General features: G+C 40.7%; 2 protein-coding genes across 5 annotated transcripts in view; both read right to left on the bottom strand.

Annotated features, from left to right (window-relative positions):
- dclk1a (doublecortin-like kinase 1a) overlaps positions 1-15,325 on the bottom strand; it is a 49,053-nt gene extending 33,728 nt beyond the window's left edge. The window contains exons 1-3 of one of the 3 annotated variants that reach the window (XM_020620473.1): positions 15,277-15,325; positions 10,366-10,761; positions 9,269-9,615 (exon numbers count right to left, since the gene is read on the bottom strand). In XM_020620473.1, the coding sequence (XP_020476129.1) occupies positions 9,269-9,615; positions 10,366-10,726 (708 nt within the window). In that variant the 5' untranslated portion in view covers positions 10,727-10,761; positions 15,277-15,325. Of the gene's footprint in view, positions 1-9,268; positions 9,616-10,365; positions 10,762-10,855; positions 11,022-11,330; positions 11,707-15,276 lie in introns of those variants that run through there. The other 2 variants (XM_020620470.1, XM_020620472.1) reach the window with 2 other exon arrangements.
- On the bottom strand, positions 15,026-20,200 carry ccdc169 (coiled-coil domain containing 169). Of its 2 annotated transcripts, XM_020620475.1 has the most exons (9): positions 19,832-20,200; positions 19,655-19,737; positions 18,954-19,064; positions 18,714-18,754; positions 17,423-17,521; positions 17,293-17,316; positions 16,872-16,925; positions 16,348-16,448; positions 15,026-15,504 (listed from the first exon to the last, which is right to left on the bottom strand). In XM_020620475.1, exons 1-9 carry the CDS (start codon positions 19,906-19,908, stop codon positions 15,312-15,314), a joined length of 783 nt encoding a protein of 260 aa, XP_020476131.1. In that variant the 5' UTR covers positions 19,909-20,200; the 3' UTR covers positions 15,026-15,311. The 2 variants fall into 2 exon arrangements, with proteins under 2 accessions (XP_020476131.1, XP_020476132.1); XM_020620476.1 differs by lacking the exon at positions 17,293-17,316 and having other exon boundaries at positions 19,832-20,198.
- Between the last annotated feature and the right edge of the window lie 1,247 nt (positions 20,201-21,447).

Below are 21,447 nucleotides of genomic sequence, written 5' to 3'. Positions count from 1 at the left end.
CAGCCTCTGAGGTTACCATTAAGTGGTGGGTAAACTAATGGTGAGCAACACACCAACACATACTGTATGTGAAGGTTGTGAAAAGGTATGGTTGCCATGGTGACAATGCCCTCTAGGCATTGGTGCATGCATGACTGGTGCATGCCACTGACTGCACGATGTGAACACTACGATAGAGAGCTCCATCATTGATATTTCATCTACTATGGGGACAATATGCCACAGAACTGTCATTCATACACAAACACATACAAGTGTCACATGGCCTGGATACAATGTCTCCTGTTTATATAAGATGATGCTGAGAAGAGCTCTCCTGAAACACTGGTAAAAATGGATGGACCAGTGAATGATGGAGGGGAGAGGGAGCCGATAAAAAACAAATGAAAAAAATTAAACAAAAACAAAGTTGAAATCAAATTGCCAAATCTCTTGAGTCGGAGACGAATCAAACGGATTGAGGGAGAACAGAGGAGATCTATTCCTGACTGCTGCTCTGAGCCCAGAGACAAAATAGACTTTGATATCTCTGGTGCTCTTTTCTCACTGAGGCCCAGTGTGTTACACAACATCTGCTGCTGTTGCTGCTAAAACAAGGACAGAGAAACAGAGGAAATGAGAGACCAAAATAAGCAAAGAGAAAATAGCAGAGAAGTGTGGAAATTGGCAATTTCACACCCCTTCTATCACCTCTCACACATCTGTATTAAAGTAAGAAATTACCTCTAAAACCTGGGCCACAGTGATCAAACAGCTTGCCACATCCATTTCCACAATATTATTTTACAAGGTTATGCTTGACAAACCCCAGTTCTATTCCCTTATATTGTTCACTCCCACCATGACTCTACTGTTTAACATAAAAAAGGGATAAAAACATCTGTTTGCCATTTACCTATATCTAGAAAAGGATGACACAGTAAGGCTTGCACAAACAGATATTATTTTATGACCAAAGAGGTGGGACTTCTCCTCTTGTCATGTCTTATACAACAAATAATAGACTGTTTCTCAGTAAACCTATTTATGTTCTCACTGCGCCCCCTAGTGCAGAATCACAAAACCTCCACTGCACTGTCTCCTTTGTTCCTCTCTTTCTTTGTTTCTTTGAGTTTAAATACAAAAGCCATTTAGAGAAAACTGCTGGCTGTGGTCAGATAGAGAGGTGCAACCCGTGTAATCTGCACAACATTACTACAAAGGTAGACCACAAACTGAACCAGACAGACTGCTTACACCACATGGTGGTGCTGCATAGCAACCACATGATACCGAGAGACTCACAAGACACACATCAATAATTCAAAAAGCCTTTATATCAGTACTATCATAAAAGCAGGGTGATACACAACCTGGAAACACATTTCTCTGATCTTTAATAAAGCCAACATCAAAAGTAGACAGTATATGCTGTGTTAAAATAAACCAACCACGCTAACTGCCTAGCTTTTACATGGAGGATCAAACAGAAAGTACACAGGGATTTAAACCTCATGTGGTCTTATTTGAGTAAGTAGACCACAGCAGCAGATTACAACATTTTAAATCTGGATTTCTGCAGAGCAATACGTCTGGTCAATACATAAGTGTCTGTTTGGTGCAGGTCGAGAGGGACTACTGTGGAGCTGCTCTGCAGATTTTACAGTAGTTGGATGCTCTTGGACATCAGGGGGAATGTATGGAAACAGACCGACAGCTGTAATAGATTAAAAACAGGCCTGCAAAGACATATACTATCTGATCTCACCTTTTATGAACATACACACACAGTTATATGTGCGTACCACCTTCAGAACATGGCTGGTGGTGTAAAATATTGTAAAATACTGTGTTCAGACTGTCTGTCTGATTCTTGGCAGCTGCTTCAGTGAATCACTAGGCTCATTTAGATTAGCCTATTTCTGTCTTCCTGTCACATTTTAGGTCTGCTTGAGGACTCATCTGTCAGCTTCTCACTTTTTAGTGGGAGTTTCTGACAGCCACTCAGAGGTGACTGCAGGTTAAATGTGTGAGGGCACATGCAAGTGTATGTACCAGAAACAATTCATCGATTAGTTACTCAACAGAAAATTTTCACAGATTTCAGAAAAACTGCATTTTCCTATTATGCACCTTGGTCATAGAATAATTTGCAGAAAGATCTAAAGGTAGACACATTCATACCTATTGTACAAATTACAAATCTATACACTATACATACACACACACACACACACACACACACACACACACATCACAAATGTAATAACCATATATATCATTTAATAGAGGAAAATTTTAAACATTTGTTCAGGATTCACATTTGTTGCTCTTTAAATATTTTTTTATTTTGGACAATTAAATTACACTATTTTTGACATGTTAGTGATTAAATTAATCTATTAATAAAAAAAAAACTAACATGTTAATCAATAATGGCAAAACATGTTAGTTTCAGCCCTAGTTGCTAAACAACAGTTTAACATGTGTGTTTTTTATGTTGTTTTTTTTTTGATCAAAACACATCATCTGTTCTCTGGGACTGAAGCAGACAGACAACTACACAGCCAGAAGAAAACACAACAGAAAAAGAGATTGGACAGTCAGACACTAATCTCCTGTGCCAAACTCACAGTGGTTACACAGAGAACATGGTGAGTTCAACATACTGTAATCCTTCCCACAGAACCTACGGTGCTGCTCGGAAATACCACAGAGAGGCTGGAGAGATCGACAGGGAAACAGCAGTGTACTGCGACTCCAACAGACGCTACCGGTGTTTCTCAAATACATTATGTAGGCTAGGAGTGGGGCATAATCAAACCACTGCAAAGCATGTCACTTAATGTTGAAGAATCCTTTTGTCCTTATAGAAAAAAGCAGTGACTGGATTTTTTTTAACACAGGTTAATATGTCATCTATACTAATCACAAAAGTACTGTATTACTGTATATCCCAAAAATCTATATTGTATTAATAACGGCCACTTAAAACCCTTAAGACCAATCACAGTGCAGAACAATAACTAACTAAATGCTACCAGCTGGTACTGAAGGTCACAATCCAAGAAAGCACTAACAAACCCCTTGTCAATACAAGGAACAGCATATTCAAATATCTGCTGAAGCATTTTCCCTCTAAAATGAAACAGCCAAAAAACATTTTCTTAGTCTCTAGGGGAATTTAAATAATCTCCTTAGACCAAAAGCAGACTGAGAGCAGGCAAAAAGAAAGAGCAGGCAAAAAGCCATGCCGGCTCAACAGTAGAGGAAAGGTAGACAGAAATCGATTCGAAAGAGGCAAGAGGATCCCCAGGGGAGAATTTACACACAGCATGACATATCACTGCTTACCTGGCACACAGGCCCATCCTATTAGACAACTGACAGGGGATTGGAAATGACAGAAAGGGACGGGAAACAAGGGAAGTTGGAAAAAGTGAGCAGCGGTGATGTGAGGCCAATTAACAATGTGGTGGCCTGAGTTAACACTGGTGTAACTGCATTCACCTCAAACCAGCATGGCAGGCTGACTGGCTGGCTGTTTTGTTGCATAATAACTTATGTAACAGCTTCTGCTCTCCACAGGGGAAAGCAAACTTCTGTTGGAGCTGCATCTGTGTATCTCTCAAAGTATAAATGTAGTTTCCTGTTTTTTATGCATCTATAGGGATACAACTTTGCAGTCATTAAAATAATTAAAGAATAAGGGGTTATGCAGCCACATAACACAACATAGCATCAGCCTCAACTTCCCTTCCTTTCCCTCTTCCAGCCCTTTTCTCTCCTGTGTTTTTCAGGGTCCCCTAATTTTAACTTCATCATTTTATGTCATCATCTGACTGCTTCTCTCAGACTTCACATCCCTTCACTGGTTTCTTCCATCGCCCCCTTATTGATCTCTCTGCCCCTTCTATCTAGTGGCTCGGGGGATGTTAATGAGTGAGTGAATTTTTCCTTGCATTTGTTAGTTTCAATTTCTCGGTTAATTATTTGATCTATAAAATGTCAGAAAGTAATTAAAGTTGTCCATCACAGTTTCTCTTCATTTGTCTCTTTTGTCCAAAAACCTGTATAAGAAAATAACAAAGAGTGGCTCTAAAATGAGAGCTCCATGTACTATAGACAGCATGGGAAATATCTGTTAAGAAAAATACTCTCACTCCAGTTTAAGCAGTTTGCAGAAACTGCCCTTACATACTATAGTATGTAACTTAAGGTAGCACTAGCATGATTCTGCAAATCAATCTACTCAGCTCTGCCCGGCACTCCCTCTCCCTGCTCCACTATGCTCTAATACAATCTGCCACACTCTTCAGATATTTGTCCTAATGAAATTACAAGGAATGAGAACGCAACAAAACTTATTGATCAAGCAGAAATAATTGAAAATGTCTGATTGGTTAGAGAGGCCAATCCTGCTCAAAAGCTTTTAGAAGTTAATATCTGCACTGCTGTCAGTGCTCCTCAATGAGTCTGGGTCACAGAAGGCTTCAATAGCACCTCTTTACATTAGGACAAGTTTTGGAGCAGATTTCTACAACAAAATTATTTGGAAAAAGTTACATACTGTAGCTTTAATCACACACAAATCTAAGTAAAACACAACATTTGCCTTCAGTTGGAGTGGAGAAGCATTGTTCCTTTTATTGTTTGCAACCTGGTTTGTCAGTGCTGTCGAGATGTGTCGCAGTTATGCTCTTTAAAGAAGTAAAAACATGAAGCTGGAGATGGTCTTTCAAATGCAGATTCAGTTGAGAGAGTTTAAAAAGTCAGTGCTCCAGGCTGTGGTGTGACAAGCTTCTCGTCAGTCTGCCAGTGCCCGAACTGTCTGCCAGTTGAATCAATCCTAATTTGGCAGCAGATCCTCTAACTACAGACAGACACCCCCCACACCACCCTACCCCTCAGTACACAGAGATGCACACAAGCTAACAAAGATAGAGCAACACACAGAAAGAAAAGCCGCATATTGTAAATAACCTAATGGCAGTTTAATCTTGGGATTTCTGCTGAGGAATGCTCTATATGCTATTTATCATCACTGTAATTTACTGCAAATATACTGTACAATAGCAAATGAACTGTAGGCTAGAAGTATGAACCACCTACACACACACACACACACACACACGATGCTGTGTAGAGCAGCTATGACTCAGCAAATAAGAAGGAGCAGATGGACTTTGTTTCCCACAGTCCTCCTTCACAGAACAAAATCATCAACATACTGTACGTCTTCATGGAAATTAAAAACAGCTAAATGCTTTGATTATGAGCAGAGTGTAATCCCTGCACTTAATACGCAATATTTTCAAGTGAAGTTGCTGTAGCACCCTTTCTTTAGTCCCTGCAGAGCTGGATATAGACCAAAGAGGAGGAAGGAGACAGGGAGGGAATACAAAGTCAAAGACAAACTGAGAAAACAGGAGGACACACAGATAGACAAAGTGGGGATTAGGGGTGAGAGAGGGAGAGACAAAAAATAGGACAGAAAAAGAGAGCAATGCCAGACTTTGCAAATGAGGACTAAACAGCCGTAAAAACACTGGCATGTTGACAGCTCGAGAATCACAGACAGACAGACAGACAGACAGACAGACAAGGTACAACATAGGAAGAAAACTAAACATTATATAAGAGGATGGAGAATGATGCAGATAGAGAGAGAAGCAGAAACAGCAATGAGTGGGAACAAAATAACAGACAGAGAGAAGAAGACAGAGGCTGCAGAGAAATCAGAAAAGGGAAGATGAAAAGAGATTCAGCCTTGCCAACAAAGTGACGAACAGGCCGACAACGGTGGCCATGAAGGCAATTGCTTAATGCAATATTTACTGTTCATTTATTAATTATTTGAAATGGTATTCTTAATTTATGCTGAATTTGATTGTTGATTGCAGACAAACTTAACATTTTGCATATGTAGCTCATCTTCTGTCCTCTGAATAAAAGCCTCAGGTTTGTGCTAGCTCAGCATCACTCTAACTTATAATAATTATTACCAAATTATATGCTTCCTTCCAGGAAACGTCTTAGGAAATTATTTAGGAATAACCTGAAATTTACCGACCTGTAAAATAAAGAATTAAACATGAACAGAAAAAACAACTACCAAAGCCAAAGTTTTATAGATGACATGCGAGTGCATACACGAGGGATGGGTACTGAAAATTTCTTTAGTAAATCTAGAGTCTACATTCGAACTGTAGTTCACAGTTTTACAAGTTATATTCTGTATTTTATTTGGGAAAAGTTCTTGTTTGGCTGCTTGTGTTTAGACAACATTTAATATTTGGGTTTGGCAGAAATGTACTACTCAAAGCAAGGTACTGCAAAGAATATTGTTTTGGTGTCAGCACTGAAACATTTAATATTATTAAAAAGCCTTATAACACAGCCACAAATGCAGATAAAAGTAAACATACATAAATGAAGAGGCGTAATGAGAGGACTGCCAGTGGACTGTAGCTAAAACAGACTCACTGACTTGCAGTTGCACATTTTAGCTGCAGTATGTTTAGCTAAAATGAACTCCTGAAAACATCATGAAATTAATACAAAGTAAATATATAAAACATCCATATATGCAGCCTTTCAATTCTTGGGACTGATAAGAGACTGAAAAGGCTTAGAAGAATAGAGCTGTGGGGATGTATGTATTCCCGATACCCCACCGTCTCTAGCCTCATTACAAAGGTTAATGAAGGCAGGAAGCCTGAGCTCCGGTTCTCAGATGCTGTCTCTCTCTCTCAGCTCTGCTGGGACTCAATATGAGCTGGCATCCAGGCCCAGAAACCTAATTCTGCCGCGGGCTCAATGACACATCTAGACAAAGTTTATGTAACTGTTCATTGTTATTTTATAAACACAGGTATTGAGGTTTACTCTCTGTTATACGAAGACTGATTCTTTCCACAATGGGTAAATCAACATGGATTAGCCACATTTCAGAGAAGGTTTAAAATTGCTACAAGCTTATCTGGTGTTTTCTGAGACCTTTGCACATTCAGAAACAGGACAACGCTTTTGGCCAGGATTTCCTCTCATGCTCAAAACACACATGGACACTCCCATATGCAAAGGTGCTCTGATCCAGTCTACTGTTGAATCTCTTTCTTCATCAGTTTTTCCCATCTTGCTTTTGAGTCCCTCATTCTCCCCACTTCAGTTTTCTTATTAACATAATCACAAACTCTCCCACTCACATTAACCCACGCAAGCATGTACAATCGCACATAAAAACAGAGAAGGAGTTGATTCTGCACTCAGCACAGCATAACCAATTTGGCAGTGAGTGTGTTACCATGCCTACAGGCCCAATCAATGCTGTATCTAAAAATAGCATGACCATAATAGTCGTACTTCCAATCACAGAGGGGTGAACTGGGCGAAGGCAGCATTTATTGTTTATTTGCCAAGATAACTGTAACCAGTTGCAACTACAGAATAAGTGAGCAGTGTGCAAAAGCGTGAGTTTGATCCCCGATAGGGGATTTTCTAGAAAAACCCGAGCATGAGATCTGGAATGACTTCCTGCTGGGTTAACAGTGGATCACTGAATAGACGCCATGGTTTCAAACACGGTGCCTCCACAAGAAGTTTAATCTTTAGAAGTGGGATAAATGATAATCCATCCATCCATCCATTTTCCTCCGCTTATCCGGGACCGGGTCGCGGGGGCAGCAGTCTAAGCAAAGATGCCCAGACTTCCCTCTCTCCAGACACTTCCTCCAGCTCCTCCGGGGGATGCCCGAGCCACCTCAGCTGGCTCCTCTTGATGTGGAGGAGCAGCGGTTCTACTCTGAGCTCCTCCCGGGTGACCGAGCTCCTCACCCTATCTCTAAGGGTGCGCCCGGCCGCCCTGCGGAGAAGGCTCATTTCGGCCACTTGTATCCGGGATCTTGCCCTTTCGGTCATGACCCAAAGTTCATGACCATAGGTTGTTCACAACTGAGGGAAGGATGAATAAATGATAACACACTACTAAAATGGCAATTAAGAATAAAAAGCCCACAGGGTGAAGAACACATTATTGAGAATGAGTCACAAATTGGGCATTTAGGGGATGATTACTGCTGTACAACACAAAATGTCAGGACACCCTTGACGTCAAATAAAATCTGTTTCACAATAATGATGTCATTGTGATGCTGCTGCCAGGGGAAGCATCGCTCTGCGTCACCACATTCAGTAACTTGGAGCTACAACATGGCATAGAGAGAGGGGAGCAGACAGACAGGCAGGAACAATGACGAGGGGGCTGGCGCGAGAGATGGAGAAGTGACATGAAGACAGGAAGAGACCACAGAACTAACACCTAACATGCTGTGAGTCTCTCTGTGCTTTCCCTTCTCTGTTGACACACACAAACACAAAGCACAGAGAACACATGCTTGACCTTATTAGCATATCGTTCAGTGCCTTTTCCACATACATGGGACCACATGACTTTAGTGCTGTAGTGAATGGACCTATACATACATACATACATGTGTGCATATAATACTGTGTTCTTTTTATAGAATCTCCTTCCACAGCCGAGAGAGGGAGCTGGATAGGTGGGTGAATTATCAAGGGGACTGAGACTGAGATTTATTTTTGTGTTCGGAGGCAAAGCTCTGGCACAGATCTCTACAGCGTGGGCGAGAACCCAGACTCCATTCATCATCGACCTCGCTCACTCTGTGTCACTCTCTCTCTCCACAGGTCTGGCTGCGAATGGGGACCCAAATGTTGTTCATTCATAAAAGGCTCATGAAACATAAATGAGAGTGTGGTCATAAAATGTTTAGCCATTTTGAGCTTTCTATCAGCCAGTTCATCAAGCAACACCCATTCAAAACCGCCAACCTTCATAAAAGAATGACTGACTGATTGATTGATTGAATGATAAAAGGATGAAGGCAGTTAGGAAGAGACCACAAAACTAACGCTGTGAATGCCTGTGACACACACACACACACACACAGTAAAACCATGTCCAAAACAGCAACAGAAAACCCTTTATCTTAGTGTCTAATCTATTGCTCTTAATGGAACCACTCATCATGTATGATACTTTCTACCAAACATTCTCTCTCACTGAATATAATGCAAGAGTTTGCCCCTAGACCAGAAGCATTAATAGACATAAAGTTACCCTGAATGCAGGCTAATCAGCAATGCTAGCCATGACAAAACCAAGTCAGAGCCAAGTCTGACATCCTTTGGCACCATAAAAAGGCAAACACTAACAATTCAATCAACATTCTGTGCACTGATAGAAATGAGAAGGGTTCATTCTCACCAGTTTTCCCTCCAGAGTGTAGATCTTCTTCACGACTCCAGAGTCGAGCTTGATGGCGTCAGTGATGTCAGTCAGGACTTGTTCATAGGAATGGGCCGTTTTCTTGATAAGCAGGATCCTCACAGCTTTCCGGGGCTTCACTCCACTCCGCACCACAGTCACAAGCTTTGGACGTATGAAGTCCTTGTCCCGGCTCTCGGGTGCACCAACCTTAGCACTGCTCAGGGAAGGAGGCCCGCGGGAGGATGCTGCTGAGACCTTGATATTCACCGACCAGTTGGGGTTCACATTTTTTGAGTAATCCACCTTTTTGTAAGCTTCAGTGGAGCTGCATACATAGCTGTCACCTGTTGGGTGTTAGGAAGGAAGAGGAGAGGGAAGCAAAGAGATTTAAAGTGGATTTAAAGTGGAAGAAATGACATAAGATTTAATGATGACAACAGAGATTTGAAACTCTATTGAGAAAGAGAAGAGATGATCAAAAATGGTGAGGACTGTAAAAGAACATAGAGAAGCATGGGACAGAAAATCAACACATACTGTAGCCTGTCTACTTTGTTCTATGCAGGTACAGCATCTTTTAACCAAGCAACAGCAGTTTTAATCTAGCAGCAGGCAGCATAATACTTTAATAGAATAAACTTCTAAATATACTGATATGGAACATTTTGTAGCTTGCTTTCCTTTCAAATGCTCATATAGATATGATAGATATAACAAAGGATGATGTGACCTGTAAGTCATTTCTCACAACATAATGATATTGGTATGTACAATATTAGAGTAGAACAAACCAAGGGAATCCTTAGCTGAGCCAAAACATGATATAATCTTCATAATGATAATTTACAGTGGGATTAATCACTCAATTATGTCAGTAAACTATCTTGTTGAGCCTGATTTATAAATCAACCTGTCCAAGTACACTGGTCTGATTTTGGGACTGGTAACTTCAAATCTTCTGTATTGTTAATTTTTATTTTGCCTTATTCTAAACAGCAGGGACCCCAGCACATGTCATTTGGCAGGTCAGGCAGTGGTGGGTTTTTTTTTATCGAGAAGAGATGCACAAGCTGATCAGCCTGTATCTACTCAACCTTCTACCAGCTGGTCAATACTGGTGATTTTCTTGGAGCCATCCAGGGTGTAGATGGTCCGGACCCCCTGGGGCAGGTTGACGTTGTCGGACAGGGAGCGAGTCAGGTCCGCCAGCAGCGCGTCAAAGGTCCGGAACCTGTCTGTGGAGATGGCGTATACTATCCCGTTGAAGTACCGGTCTCCGTTGCGGTAGAAGCGGACCTTCTTGGCTCTCTTCTCCGCGCTCAGTGTCTTCAGAGTCCGGGTCCGGTACAGGCTGCAGTGGGCGCTGTGTGTGGGACTCGGCACCCCGTTCATCTTCGAGCTGGAGCGGCCGTGCCTCTGATATTTGTCTCGCTCATCGAAATGCTCCATCTCCATCGCGCTCCCGAGGCTCACAAGTACTGCTGTACTGTCTGCGTGACAAAATGGGAGAAGAAGCCTACTGTGAAAAGTTTTCTAAACCGATTAACCCTAGGTAAACAAAAACAGGAAAACGAAGAAACAAACCGAGAAGAGGTTTGCACAGCCGATAAAGTAGCCAGCCTGTGTTGGTCGCTGGTGCACAGTCTGAAAATAACTCCCTAATGACAGATTAAGCGCTCTTAAGACGAACAGTGTGCTTCATGAGGATCCACACTGTCTGACAGAGTCGCCTGAGCTGGTCTGAAGCGCAGGTGGATGGAAAGAGAGCGGCAGTCACGAATCAATAAGAACCTATTAATTTTCTTCTTTATAAATATTCAGAAGCTCCGCGCACAGCTGGACGAAGTGCAGCCTTCTTGGTGGGTGCTGCCCAGCATAAACAGCGACCCCAAAACAATAGGCACTTCAACTGTTATTCAAATATGAAAGGCTATATTTTAGGCTACTTTATCGTCTTGGGATCAAAGGTTAAAAAACACAGAAGTAAGTGTGTTTAAGATATTGTCAAATGGAATAATCAATCACTCTCATGGCTTTTGATAGGAGAGCACAAGCTTACCGACGCGAGTGATTAACGCTTCTGTGACGGTCACCTCCAGCCTGCCTGACGCTTTATTTCCTCGTGGATATGAAAAATACAGTTCAGTGAGCCTGAACTGACACTGGATGGTGGTGAAGTGTGATTCTGTCCTGACTGACTGCAGTGAGCCCCCCCTGTGCGCCCCTTTGTTGTCCGGCTGACGTGCTCTACCACCAAACACCAGAATGTGTGTGTGCTTGTGTGTGCGCGCAATGAGCAAAAAAAGCAGATCTGGGCTGGAAATTAACTAGGTAGCAGCTGCTTCCCCTCCCATTCTCTGTTCATCCACCTCCTCTCTCCTCCTCCACGTCACTCTATCGTGATTTTCATTCAGCGCCGCCACCCCTCGTTAGGACGCAAACCTCCGCTTCCCACCCAACGCTGCTGGTCCTGCAGCCCCCGGCACAGAAGACACGCGTTGGGTAGATTGTCTATTTATTTTTTTGGTGGTGGGAGGAGGGAGGTCCGATACTTCTTTCATTTATGGCGAGAGGTTTTCTGTAGTCAAATTACTTTTATGCTCATTTAAGAGAAGTAGATAATCACGCACTGCGTATTTTTGTTTCATTTGATAAAAAATAATTACAAAACAAGACAAGAAATGTAAGCATTTCGGTGTGGAAGAGAGAATTACATCCGAGTACAATTCTTGAGACCAAGAGCAGCATTACTGTAGAATTAACCCACAAGAATATTTGCACATCAGACATTATGTAACACACTCCATTGTGTGCACTAGGAGTCTCAAGGCAGCTGCAACGTGAACTAGCTGTAAGGTTCAGATTATGCAGATCAGCTTTAAATGCTCTGTGGCAAGTATTATTTTCATTAAACACCATTTATTTCCTGAACAAAAACTCAAACAGGATTACATGTCTGAATAATTTCAACATACTGTATGTTGACTTCCACTGGACTGCAAAAGCAGGGGTGGATCTAGAAGGTTTTGGAGGGGTTGGCCAGGCTGGGGAACAGACTCAGAGAGGGGTGACACATTTTAAATATATGTGAAAAGTAAATTAAACTCCCAGTTCTATGAAATAACAAAGCATACATTATTAAGAATCAAATTTTTTATCTTGTGTAAACACGAGGCACACACAGTGCTTTCTTTAGTTAACTTTGGCTGCACACCTTGTTTACTCCCACCTAGGGACATCACAGCTACTACTGTACTAGTACTACTACTGTACTTCACTACAACACAATCAGATAAATGAAAGCAAATATCAAGCTGCATGCATGATGATAAAGCTAATTTGACCAATACTGATTATAAAGCACCAGAAAATGTCATAATAAGAATGTAATACTGACAAGCATTACATTTTGGCTCTGACCATTGCCACCACCTATCAGCAAGACACAGTCTCTAAATCGATAAAGACCACCTACTTACACCCTGGCCTCCAGACACCACCCAGTTCCTCTCTATCACCTCTCCATCTCCACCCTCTGATGAACCATATGTGTTACCCAGCTTATATCTGTGCCACTGATGTTGAAAGTTACAGATCCAGCCTCTTAAAATATCGTTCTTCTATCAGTGTGTTCACAGTGGTTTAACAACTGGAAGACACATACAGGGACCCAGTGTGCATCACAACCTCAGGGGTTGTCTAAATGAATGAACAGGGCACATGTAGGGAGAATGACTTTAGTGCAAAAAGATGGAGGAAAGGGGCATAACAAGGACAAGGTCACAGGCATGACCATGTCCAAAAAAAGCAGTGCCGTGGTCTCATTTCCAAAAGAATGTGTGACTCAAATCTGATATGACACATAGTTAGAATGTGGGGGCAATAAGTCTTGAATGCAATTCTGTATGGCACTGGATAGCCCATTCTTAGAAGCTACTGCAACTTTCAAAGCACAATATAAGAGTTTATTTGCATCCTCATTTGTAAAAACAGTGCAGCTGACTATCCACATTAAGATCTGAATTATATAGGCTTGTAATATTGCATCCATACAGGTAATACAAAGGGTACAGTTCTTCTTCAAGGACATCTCTGTTGCTGAAGCATGAATAGGCAACTTCCTGAGATTCAGCTGACTTGTATAACAGGAGATGTAGAATTTTGGCATTGGTGTCTAAGACTATCGAAGTATCTTTGCAGGCACAGTTGAAACTAGAGCACATTTAATGTGGATCAAACCGTTTTATGATCTGCTGTCGGTCATTTAAAAAAGGACAGATGTTACTTTTTAAAGCTAAAAACACGGTTTAGCACATATCTGCTAATGCATTGCTGAAGTGAATGAAGCTCAGACATGGATGCGCGGGCTGATGATTTATCCTGTGGCAAATCCCATCTGTAATAATTCAGAAAATTAAATCTGTCTTAATTTTACAGTCCAGGAGAGAAATAAAAAAAAAACATCCCCTCACACTGTAGGCAGATGCTACAATTATATTCCATTCTGTCAGTAACCACAGCATCTTTGTGCTACAACCACTTCATTACAATTTCACACAGCACAGTATGATGTGTAAACACAGGGATGGACGTGAGAGCCACAATCTAACTCATGTCAATTCACATATTTCATATTTTCATCATATACTGTATATGCATGAGCATGCATGTATGGAGACATGCAAATGATTCTTTTATACACACTCACATGCACTTGCATATACACTGAGCTATTTGAGCATGGAGAGCACAGCTAATTGAATAAGCATGGGCAGGCAGCAGCAGTGTGATTCGGCGTGTTTTGACAGATACTGTAGTGATTCATCAGTGTTTCACCTGTTGGTTACGCAGCGTGTGATTTACAGGCAGGACGCAGTGACTTGTACTTAAATCAGCAAGTGCATGAAGCAGACAGAAAAGAGATGAGAAGGAAGGAGTGAGAGAGCAGTGTGCTGTAAATGTGCCTTCTTTCATAAGGAAACAAGGGACTGGCTATCTTTAAATAAAGTCATTAATCTGAGAAAAACACTGTGTCACTGCAGGACATTGAGGGTAGTACACCATCTCAGCTAGTCACACAGTTTCAGAAATATAAGCGGACCTGTAAAAGAAAACTACACCCTAAAACAGAATTCACACTGCAGTTAAATCAATACCTGGAAAAGCAAACAAAAGTGTTAGGATTTGGATAGATACTGTAATCAAGAGACACTTTTTGAACTTGGTTTTTCAATGAATACCTTATTCTGAGATTATAACATACATTATTTGAGATATTACATTTGAATTACAGTTGCAACATCTCAATCTGAATAAAGAGCCAGAAGTGACATTATTGATGCTGAAAAAAAAAAAGAACCCATCCTCCACACTTTTTCACAAACACAAGTGAAACAGCTTCTGGCAATTTTCATTTTCACTATGGCATCTTAAAAGGATACAGATTTCTTACACCCACATTCATAAAGGTGGTCAGTGGGTGGGATGGGGGTGACTGGTTGCTCTGTAGATGAACTACATACAAAGAGAGCGGTGGATGCGGTGCTGCTCACATAATGCAAGTCGTAGGAGGCGCTTTGTAAAAACTGCAATGACACTACAAATGTCAGGCTCAGCAGGCTTCTGGCACATTAGCGGATGACCTCACCACAATGAAAGCCTGTAATATTCCTCCCTCTGAAACATTTGTACTTATGGTCAGTCTTCTTGATGAAACAAAGAAATGTAAGAAAACATTAATGCCAGACTTCATTATAAATGTAACATTTTATACCATGAGATCAGTGTACCACTGTATTTGCCATCAACTGTAAAATAAACACTGAATTACAATACTGACTGTGTAGAAAATTTACATAGGAACCACAATGTTTTCTAGCAATCAGCCTTTGGGAAATGTGAACAAAGCCACAGAAAGTTGAAGGACATACAAGTACATTCTGGCAATGAAAGTATAAGAAGTAGATATGGAAAGTATCTACTGCAAACCCAGAAGAGAACATTACCTTATTGTAAAAAGGGCTATAACCCCAAGTTTGGTTTAGGGATTGTTTTTCATGTAGCGCTCTAAGTTGGGTAGCCTGCTTCCCCTTTGGGATTTCTTCTCTAGTTTTGTCTCAGTTGTTGCTCCACCACCACCTCCTCCTCCTTTTACATACGCCTCTCCTCCATCCTCTTCTCTCTCTTCCCCTTTTGTAGAATCAGCCTCTGCCTTCTTGCTGGCTTGCTTCCCTCTGTACACCAAGATATAACAGGGAAAAAAATACAGCGCCTGAATGAATGCATGACCACAGGCACAATGAAAAATCAGCTAGAAACTAGGTATCTCAGAGAGTTAAAATAACACTGGAATATTTCTCCACTCAGAATTAATTTGCCCAACAAGGTGAATTTATTCGCTATGGTACATCTAAGGAGCTTGTATGCTAACTGAAAAATTTGCAAATCAGTTTACACAGAAATTCTAAGATGATATTTACTCATAGTATATCACATAGTAAACAGAGTCAAGGAGGTCTATAAACTGATTTTAGAGTTTTGTGCACACAGTGATCAAAACCAGAATACTCGCTCAGATATTTGCTTTCTTCTGTTACATGACTTTATCTCCGGTCATTCTGAGAGCAAGCTACAATATGTTCCAGATCGACTGCTTCCTTTTGTTGCACTACATTTAGGACGTCAGCATTAAAGCCTCCACTCAGTGCAGCTCTCTGTCAGTTTGCTTTAAAGTATTGCAGTTCTGACATTAACTTTAAAGCTCAATTACAAATTTGGTTAGAAGCATAAACTCTGTTCTGTACTTAATGACCTTCACTATACCCCATTTTAGCTATAAGTGTTCTTATGCTGTTTTAAATTAGGTAGTTCTATGTTGATAAATGGCAGAATTTACTGTATTTTCTATAGTCCCTTGAACATACATCAAATAAAAACAAAAATAAAAACAAGCTGATAAAAACAAGCAACAAATTAAGGCATTCATGAAGCCTCAAATGATACTTACATGTGTTATGGTCATTTTGAAAGGCACAGTTTGCTCATTCCACTATTGTTGATATTATTGTGTCTATTACCTTTGAGTGTTCTGCCTCACTGAGCTTCTCTGTTTGCTCTCTGGCGCCCTCTGTGGCTGAGTGGAGTACTGTCTTCTTTGGGCTTCAATGGTGGAGGACAGCTGTGACAGAGGACACTTCATGAGCAACCATAGTTACTATCAAAACAAAAACATTATGTTTAGCTGTTGGCACATGTATTGCATGTGTGCTTTTGTGTTTACAGCAGGCATGAGCCAGTCACAGGATGCTAAAAATGTTGAAAGAAATGTAGTTGAATTTCCCTGCATTCATTTCAGGAGCTAGTGCTGTTGCATCCTAAGTCCTCACCTCACCCATTATATATGGACAGAATAGCAATAGAGGACGAATGTGAAATTACAATATGACCTAAAAGAGAAGAGCTCCAAAGCACACCAGTCTGCTCTGTATACTGTACTGACCTTTTATAGAACCTTTACAGATATTCTTCAGTGTCACATTAATAGTTATGAGCACTGCTATTGATTTGGATGAAAGGGAATAAGGATAAGGATAATGCTTACCTTAGTGATTTCTGAAAGGAATGCCCGCCTCTCGTCATTGGTTTTATGAAATGCCTGATATTTGAAAGAAACAGTGAAAACTGTCAGCAACCTCTCTGCTCATGTGCTTGTTGTGTGTGTATTTCACAGGTCACTAATGTTAATGAGCAATAGATTATAACAGGGATTACTGGCTGCATGCAGCATGTTAAACTGTTATTCAACAAATATCTTGCTGTTTGTTGAGCAAAACAATAAACAAAGAACTAAATTACTACACTAACAGCATATTGGCTGAGTGGTAGAAATACAGGACAAAGGTTAGGATTCCATTTTGCATCAGTGGCTGTTAAAAAAATAAAGAATGCAAAACCAATATATCACTTAAATCTTTTTAAATCCTTCACTAATGATGGTAATTTGTAACCGAAATATTTATTACCTGGAAAAATTTAAAGCTGCTTGTCTAAGAAATAACAAAAGTAGATCATCAGACATTGTGACCCTCAGTAATACTCAGCACAAAAATTCCTGTTACTGTGCTTTGTCAGGCAGAACAGGGTGACCCACACCTTTCCCTCCTGTTCAACTCTGAGATGACAGTCCATCAGCTGACTCTGGAGGTCAGACTTCTCTTCAGTCAGGAGCCTCAGACGCTGTCTCAGTGTTTCCTGCGGCAAAGTGTTTCCATTAATTATCAAAATTCACAACAAAGAGGCCACAAAGCATCAAGCTGTTGTGCTACTAATTACAAATCGATTTGTAGTAGAATTACACTGCACTATCTACAAGGATCAAACAATAGCAGAATACTTAATGCAGAGAACATGAGTACAAAACTGGATTAGGCTCATACATTATTCAGTAATGAATTAAACACACTGGAGCCGTGATGTGGTGAGGAGGCAGGAGCTTAATGGCACAAAGGAAAGCAAGGAGACTGGGTATATTTCTTGTACCTCAAAATAAGCACCTGTGGGCAGTGTGCTTAAAGACACATGAGCTGTATCATCCTGTGGCACAAAATCAAAATACTCAAGTAAAGTACAGATACCTCAAAACTGTACTTAAGTACAGTATTTGAGTAAATGCACTTAGTTTCTTCCCACCACCTGTTGCTGTTACACGTGATTATGTGGAAATATGTATAATACTTCTGTTTATTTATATTACACATTATGATGCTTGCTTTAATAACTTTAATCAGAGATTGTGAGGTGTCTCCACATCAGACATTTCCACAAAGCAGTGCAATAACCTTCAATGTCAATAAAAGTTTCAGTTATCTGACAGAAATTAATGTACAGTATATGATGAACTACATAATGCTACAGAATGTATCAAGAGAAATGTCCAAGTTTCTTTTTTTTAGCTGCACACATCACTGCACTAATTAAAAATAATCTAGATTTTTCTCCCAGTCTGTTTTATTTCCACACTCACAGTTTCTTCAGATCTTCAGTTCACAATCACTGGATACACTAATGAGTATCCTTTAGTTCTGCCTTAAGGCACACAAACACACATGCCGTATTTAGACCGTATTGTGCAACCTTTGATTGTGTAGAGTGCATTCATGTGTGTTAAAGCAATGTAATTAGTGTACATTACTCTCCCATGGTTTATAATCCTGTGATTACAATGCTGTGATTAAACTCTGGTTTATCCCGCCTGCATCAGCGGGAGCAGATCACAGTGCTCTCTGTCCCCTCTGCCTTCTCTCCACATTCTGGGTCTTTGTCTCTCTCTGCTGGTCTGTCCCTCTATTTCACATACATCTCCAGCTCTCTGTTGGTCATCTGTTAATCTGCAGTAAAAGCCCACACAAAAAAACACCCGTACAGAAAAAAACAGATCACTCACCACTGGCATGTCATCGTAAGCTCGGATGGAAGCCAATCGATCTGTGAAAAATGAGAGAGAGAGTGGGTGAGAATTGTGTGTGCACGCACTAACATACAAACTTGTGTGAGATGGACAATGTCTTAATTTTGTATATTTATGCCATACTATACTCAGATACTTTACAGTATCCAGCCAGTCCTAACAAACGTGCATCCAGCATCAACCCCTTTAAAAGCTCACACTAGCCTGTGAACTTACCCACGGGGTCGCCTTGTAGGTCCTCCAGTCTCTCGTGAATGAGAGAGATCTGTCTTTCCAGCTGTCTGTTTAGCTCTATCTGTGTCTCATACCTTGTCTTCCACTCATTTTCTAGTGAGCAGAGGAAACTACAGTCACACTACAGGTAACACTGTAAAGTGACTGGACAGATAGAAACCAGTGGATACCAGCTAAGGTAAACCTTTGTAGGGTAACATATACAGTGGCAAAAAAGTAGGTGAGCTATTCTTTGTAATCAGCTGTTTTCTAGTCACAAGACACACAGGTATAAACAAACACAATGTGCTTACGCTACAATAATAACAAAGAAACATCATATTTTGCGTCATTACATAACACATTATATCCAAAGCTGGTGGGGGAAAAAAAAAACTTGAAACCTTGGATTTAATAACTCGTTGGACCTCCTTTGGCGGCAATAACCGCAAACAAGTGTTTTTGGTAGCTCTGCACAATGTTCCTACAATTCATCCTTGGGGTGTGACTTCAGAATCATCTACCACACTTCTAGGGAGAGTGGCCACAGTCCTAAACTGTATCTAACTGTGGGCTGGTGAAGAGCTAATATCTTTGAGATTACTTTGAAACCCTTTCCAGGGTTGTGCAAATCAACAGTTCTCAATCTCTGTGAAACTGTAGCTACATATTTCCAAAATGATACAGCAACCAGTTTCACTCACCCTCCCCATCAACACTGCGCAGCCTTTCTTGCAGTTCACACATAGTGCTCCTCAGATCAGACACAGACTCTTCAAGCATTTCTCTATAACCAAGACGATCAGTATTTTGCAGTGGAAAATAGTAAGGAATCTTTTTGATGACTTTACGAGTAACGAAGTTGCCTCAAACAAACTTACTTCATCTCCCTCTCTTGCTCCAGTTCAGCCTGCAGGTGCACCAAATCGTATTTGCTGTAGTCGCCATCTCCAGTCATGTTTGTGAAAAACTCACATCTACTGAAGAGGTTTGTGCCTAGAGGTTCCCATGGAGAGCTCTACTTCCGGTTTGTTCGAGCAGCGTCGGCAACAATGGAGCCGAATCGGGGGAAGTTCAAAAGTAAAACGTCGAGGTTTTGACAGCATCTTCTCGACAAACTAACATTTCTGCAAACGTAATTAGGCCTGAAAATTCACTTATTAAAGTCCAACCGAGGGCTTAATTCACCGTTCACAAGTAATGGCCTGTAAAGACCAAATGATTATCGTAGAATATCTCATTAGAATGGAAAAACAAGCAAAGCTCAACATGTGATTGCAGAATTTTACACAGACTACGTTTGTTTTTGTTTTGTTTTTTTTCATTTTTCTCTAATAACACCGTACATCCAATATAAAATTAGTATTGCTACTATTAAAACTTATATCCACAGTCAAAATGTGAACTATTCTTTATAGTATAAAGAATATTTCACAAACGTTATCATATGTTTATACATATGATATTTATGTTTTGCATTTCTTTATTAGGGCAGATTTCATAGAGATCTCAACAGCGGAGGTCATCTCTGGCTATAAATCCACTACATTTAACTGCAGCCAGTAGCCTGAACAGGTTTACCAGTAGTCTGTAGATACTGAAGGTTTTGTCATATATGAAGCATTAAGAAAACACACATAATATATATGTTAATATACAACGCCAAGCTTACAAATATACCACATACGTTTGTTTCAAAGTTGGCAAGCATATAACAAAATATTTAGCTACCTCTGGCCTGAGAGATAAACTTTATTGCCAAGTATTACCAAGAATACAAGGAGTCTGACTCCAGCCCACTGGCCTCCAATGTGCACATATAAATTTAAATATATAAACACAATAACACCAGACCCACAAGTAAAAAAAAAAAAAAAAAAACTAAAGACAAAAATGTATACACATACATATGTACAAGTTAAAAGAGCTACTATAGCTAATGTACATCTGGACGTTGCACAGTGATGTGTACTGCGTCCTGCCATACTGTTAAACGTAGACTAACTGTTCACAACTGTGATGGCCCAGGGAAGAAAATACTTCTGTGTCTAGATGTTTTAATGCACATCGAGCTGTTGCGCCATCTAGACGGAAGGGGTTCAAACTGTTTGCCTCCAGGGTGTGACGGGTCTGCAGAGATCTTCTCCTTTTGACCCGTGAGGTGTACAGGTCCTCCATAGAGGTCAGGCTGGCACCGATGATTTTTTCTGCAGTCCTGACTCTGTCCTAATTGGTTGCTGAGCCAAACCAGACAGAGATGGAAGTCCAGAGAACAGATTTCTCTATAGAACTGAATCAAAAGCTCCTGAGTCAGGTTGAACTTCCTGAGCTGACGCGGGAAGTCCATCATCTGCCTTTTTAATGATGGCACTGATGTTAGTTGTCCACTTCAAATCCCGAGAGATTGTGGAGCCCAGGACTTGTAGGACTCCACGGCTGAAACAGAGCTGCTGAGTATAGTGAGCAGAGACGGGGTGGGGGGGGGGGGGTGCCTGCT

The sequence above is a fragment of the Monopterus albus genome, unplaced genomic scaffold (assembly GCF_001952655.1).
Source record: "Monopterus albus unplaced genomic scaffold, M_albus_1.0 scaffold237.1, whole genome shotgun sequence".
NCBI lineage: Eukaryota > Metazoa > Chordata > Actinopteri > Synbranchiformes > Synbranchidae > Monopterus > Monopterus albus.
This window is presented reverse-complemented; position numbering and strand designations above follow the sequence as displayed.

Coding starts and splice junctions, on each gene's coding strand:
- ccdc169 (XM_020620475.1), bottom strand. CDS start 19,908: ATGACTGGAGATGGCGACTACAGCAAATACGATTTGGTGCACCTGCAG. Junction 16,926..17,292: donor GCAGCTTTAAATTTTTCCAG/GTAATAAATATT, acceptor TTCAAATATCAG/GCATTTCATAAAACCAATGA. Junction 15,505..16,347: donor GTGAGGCAGAACACTCAAAG/GTAATAGACACA, acceptor CTTGGTGTACAG/AGGGAAGCAAGCCAGCAAGA.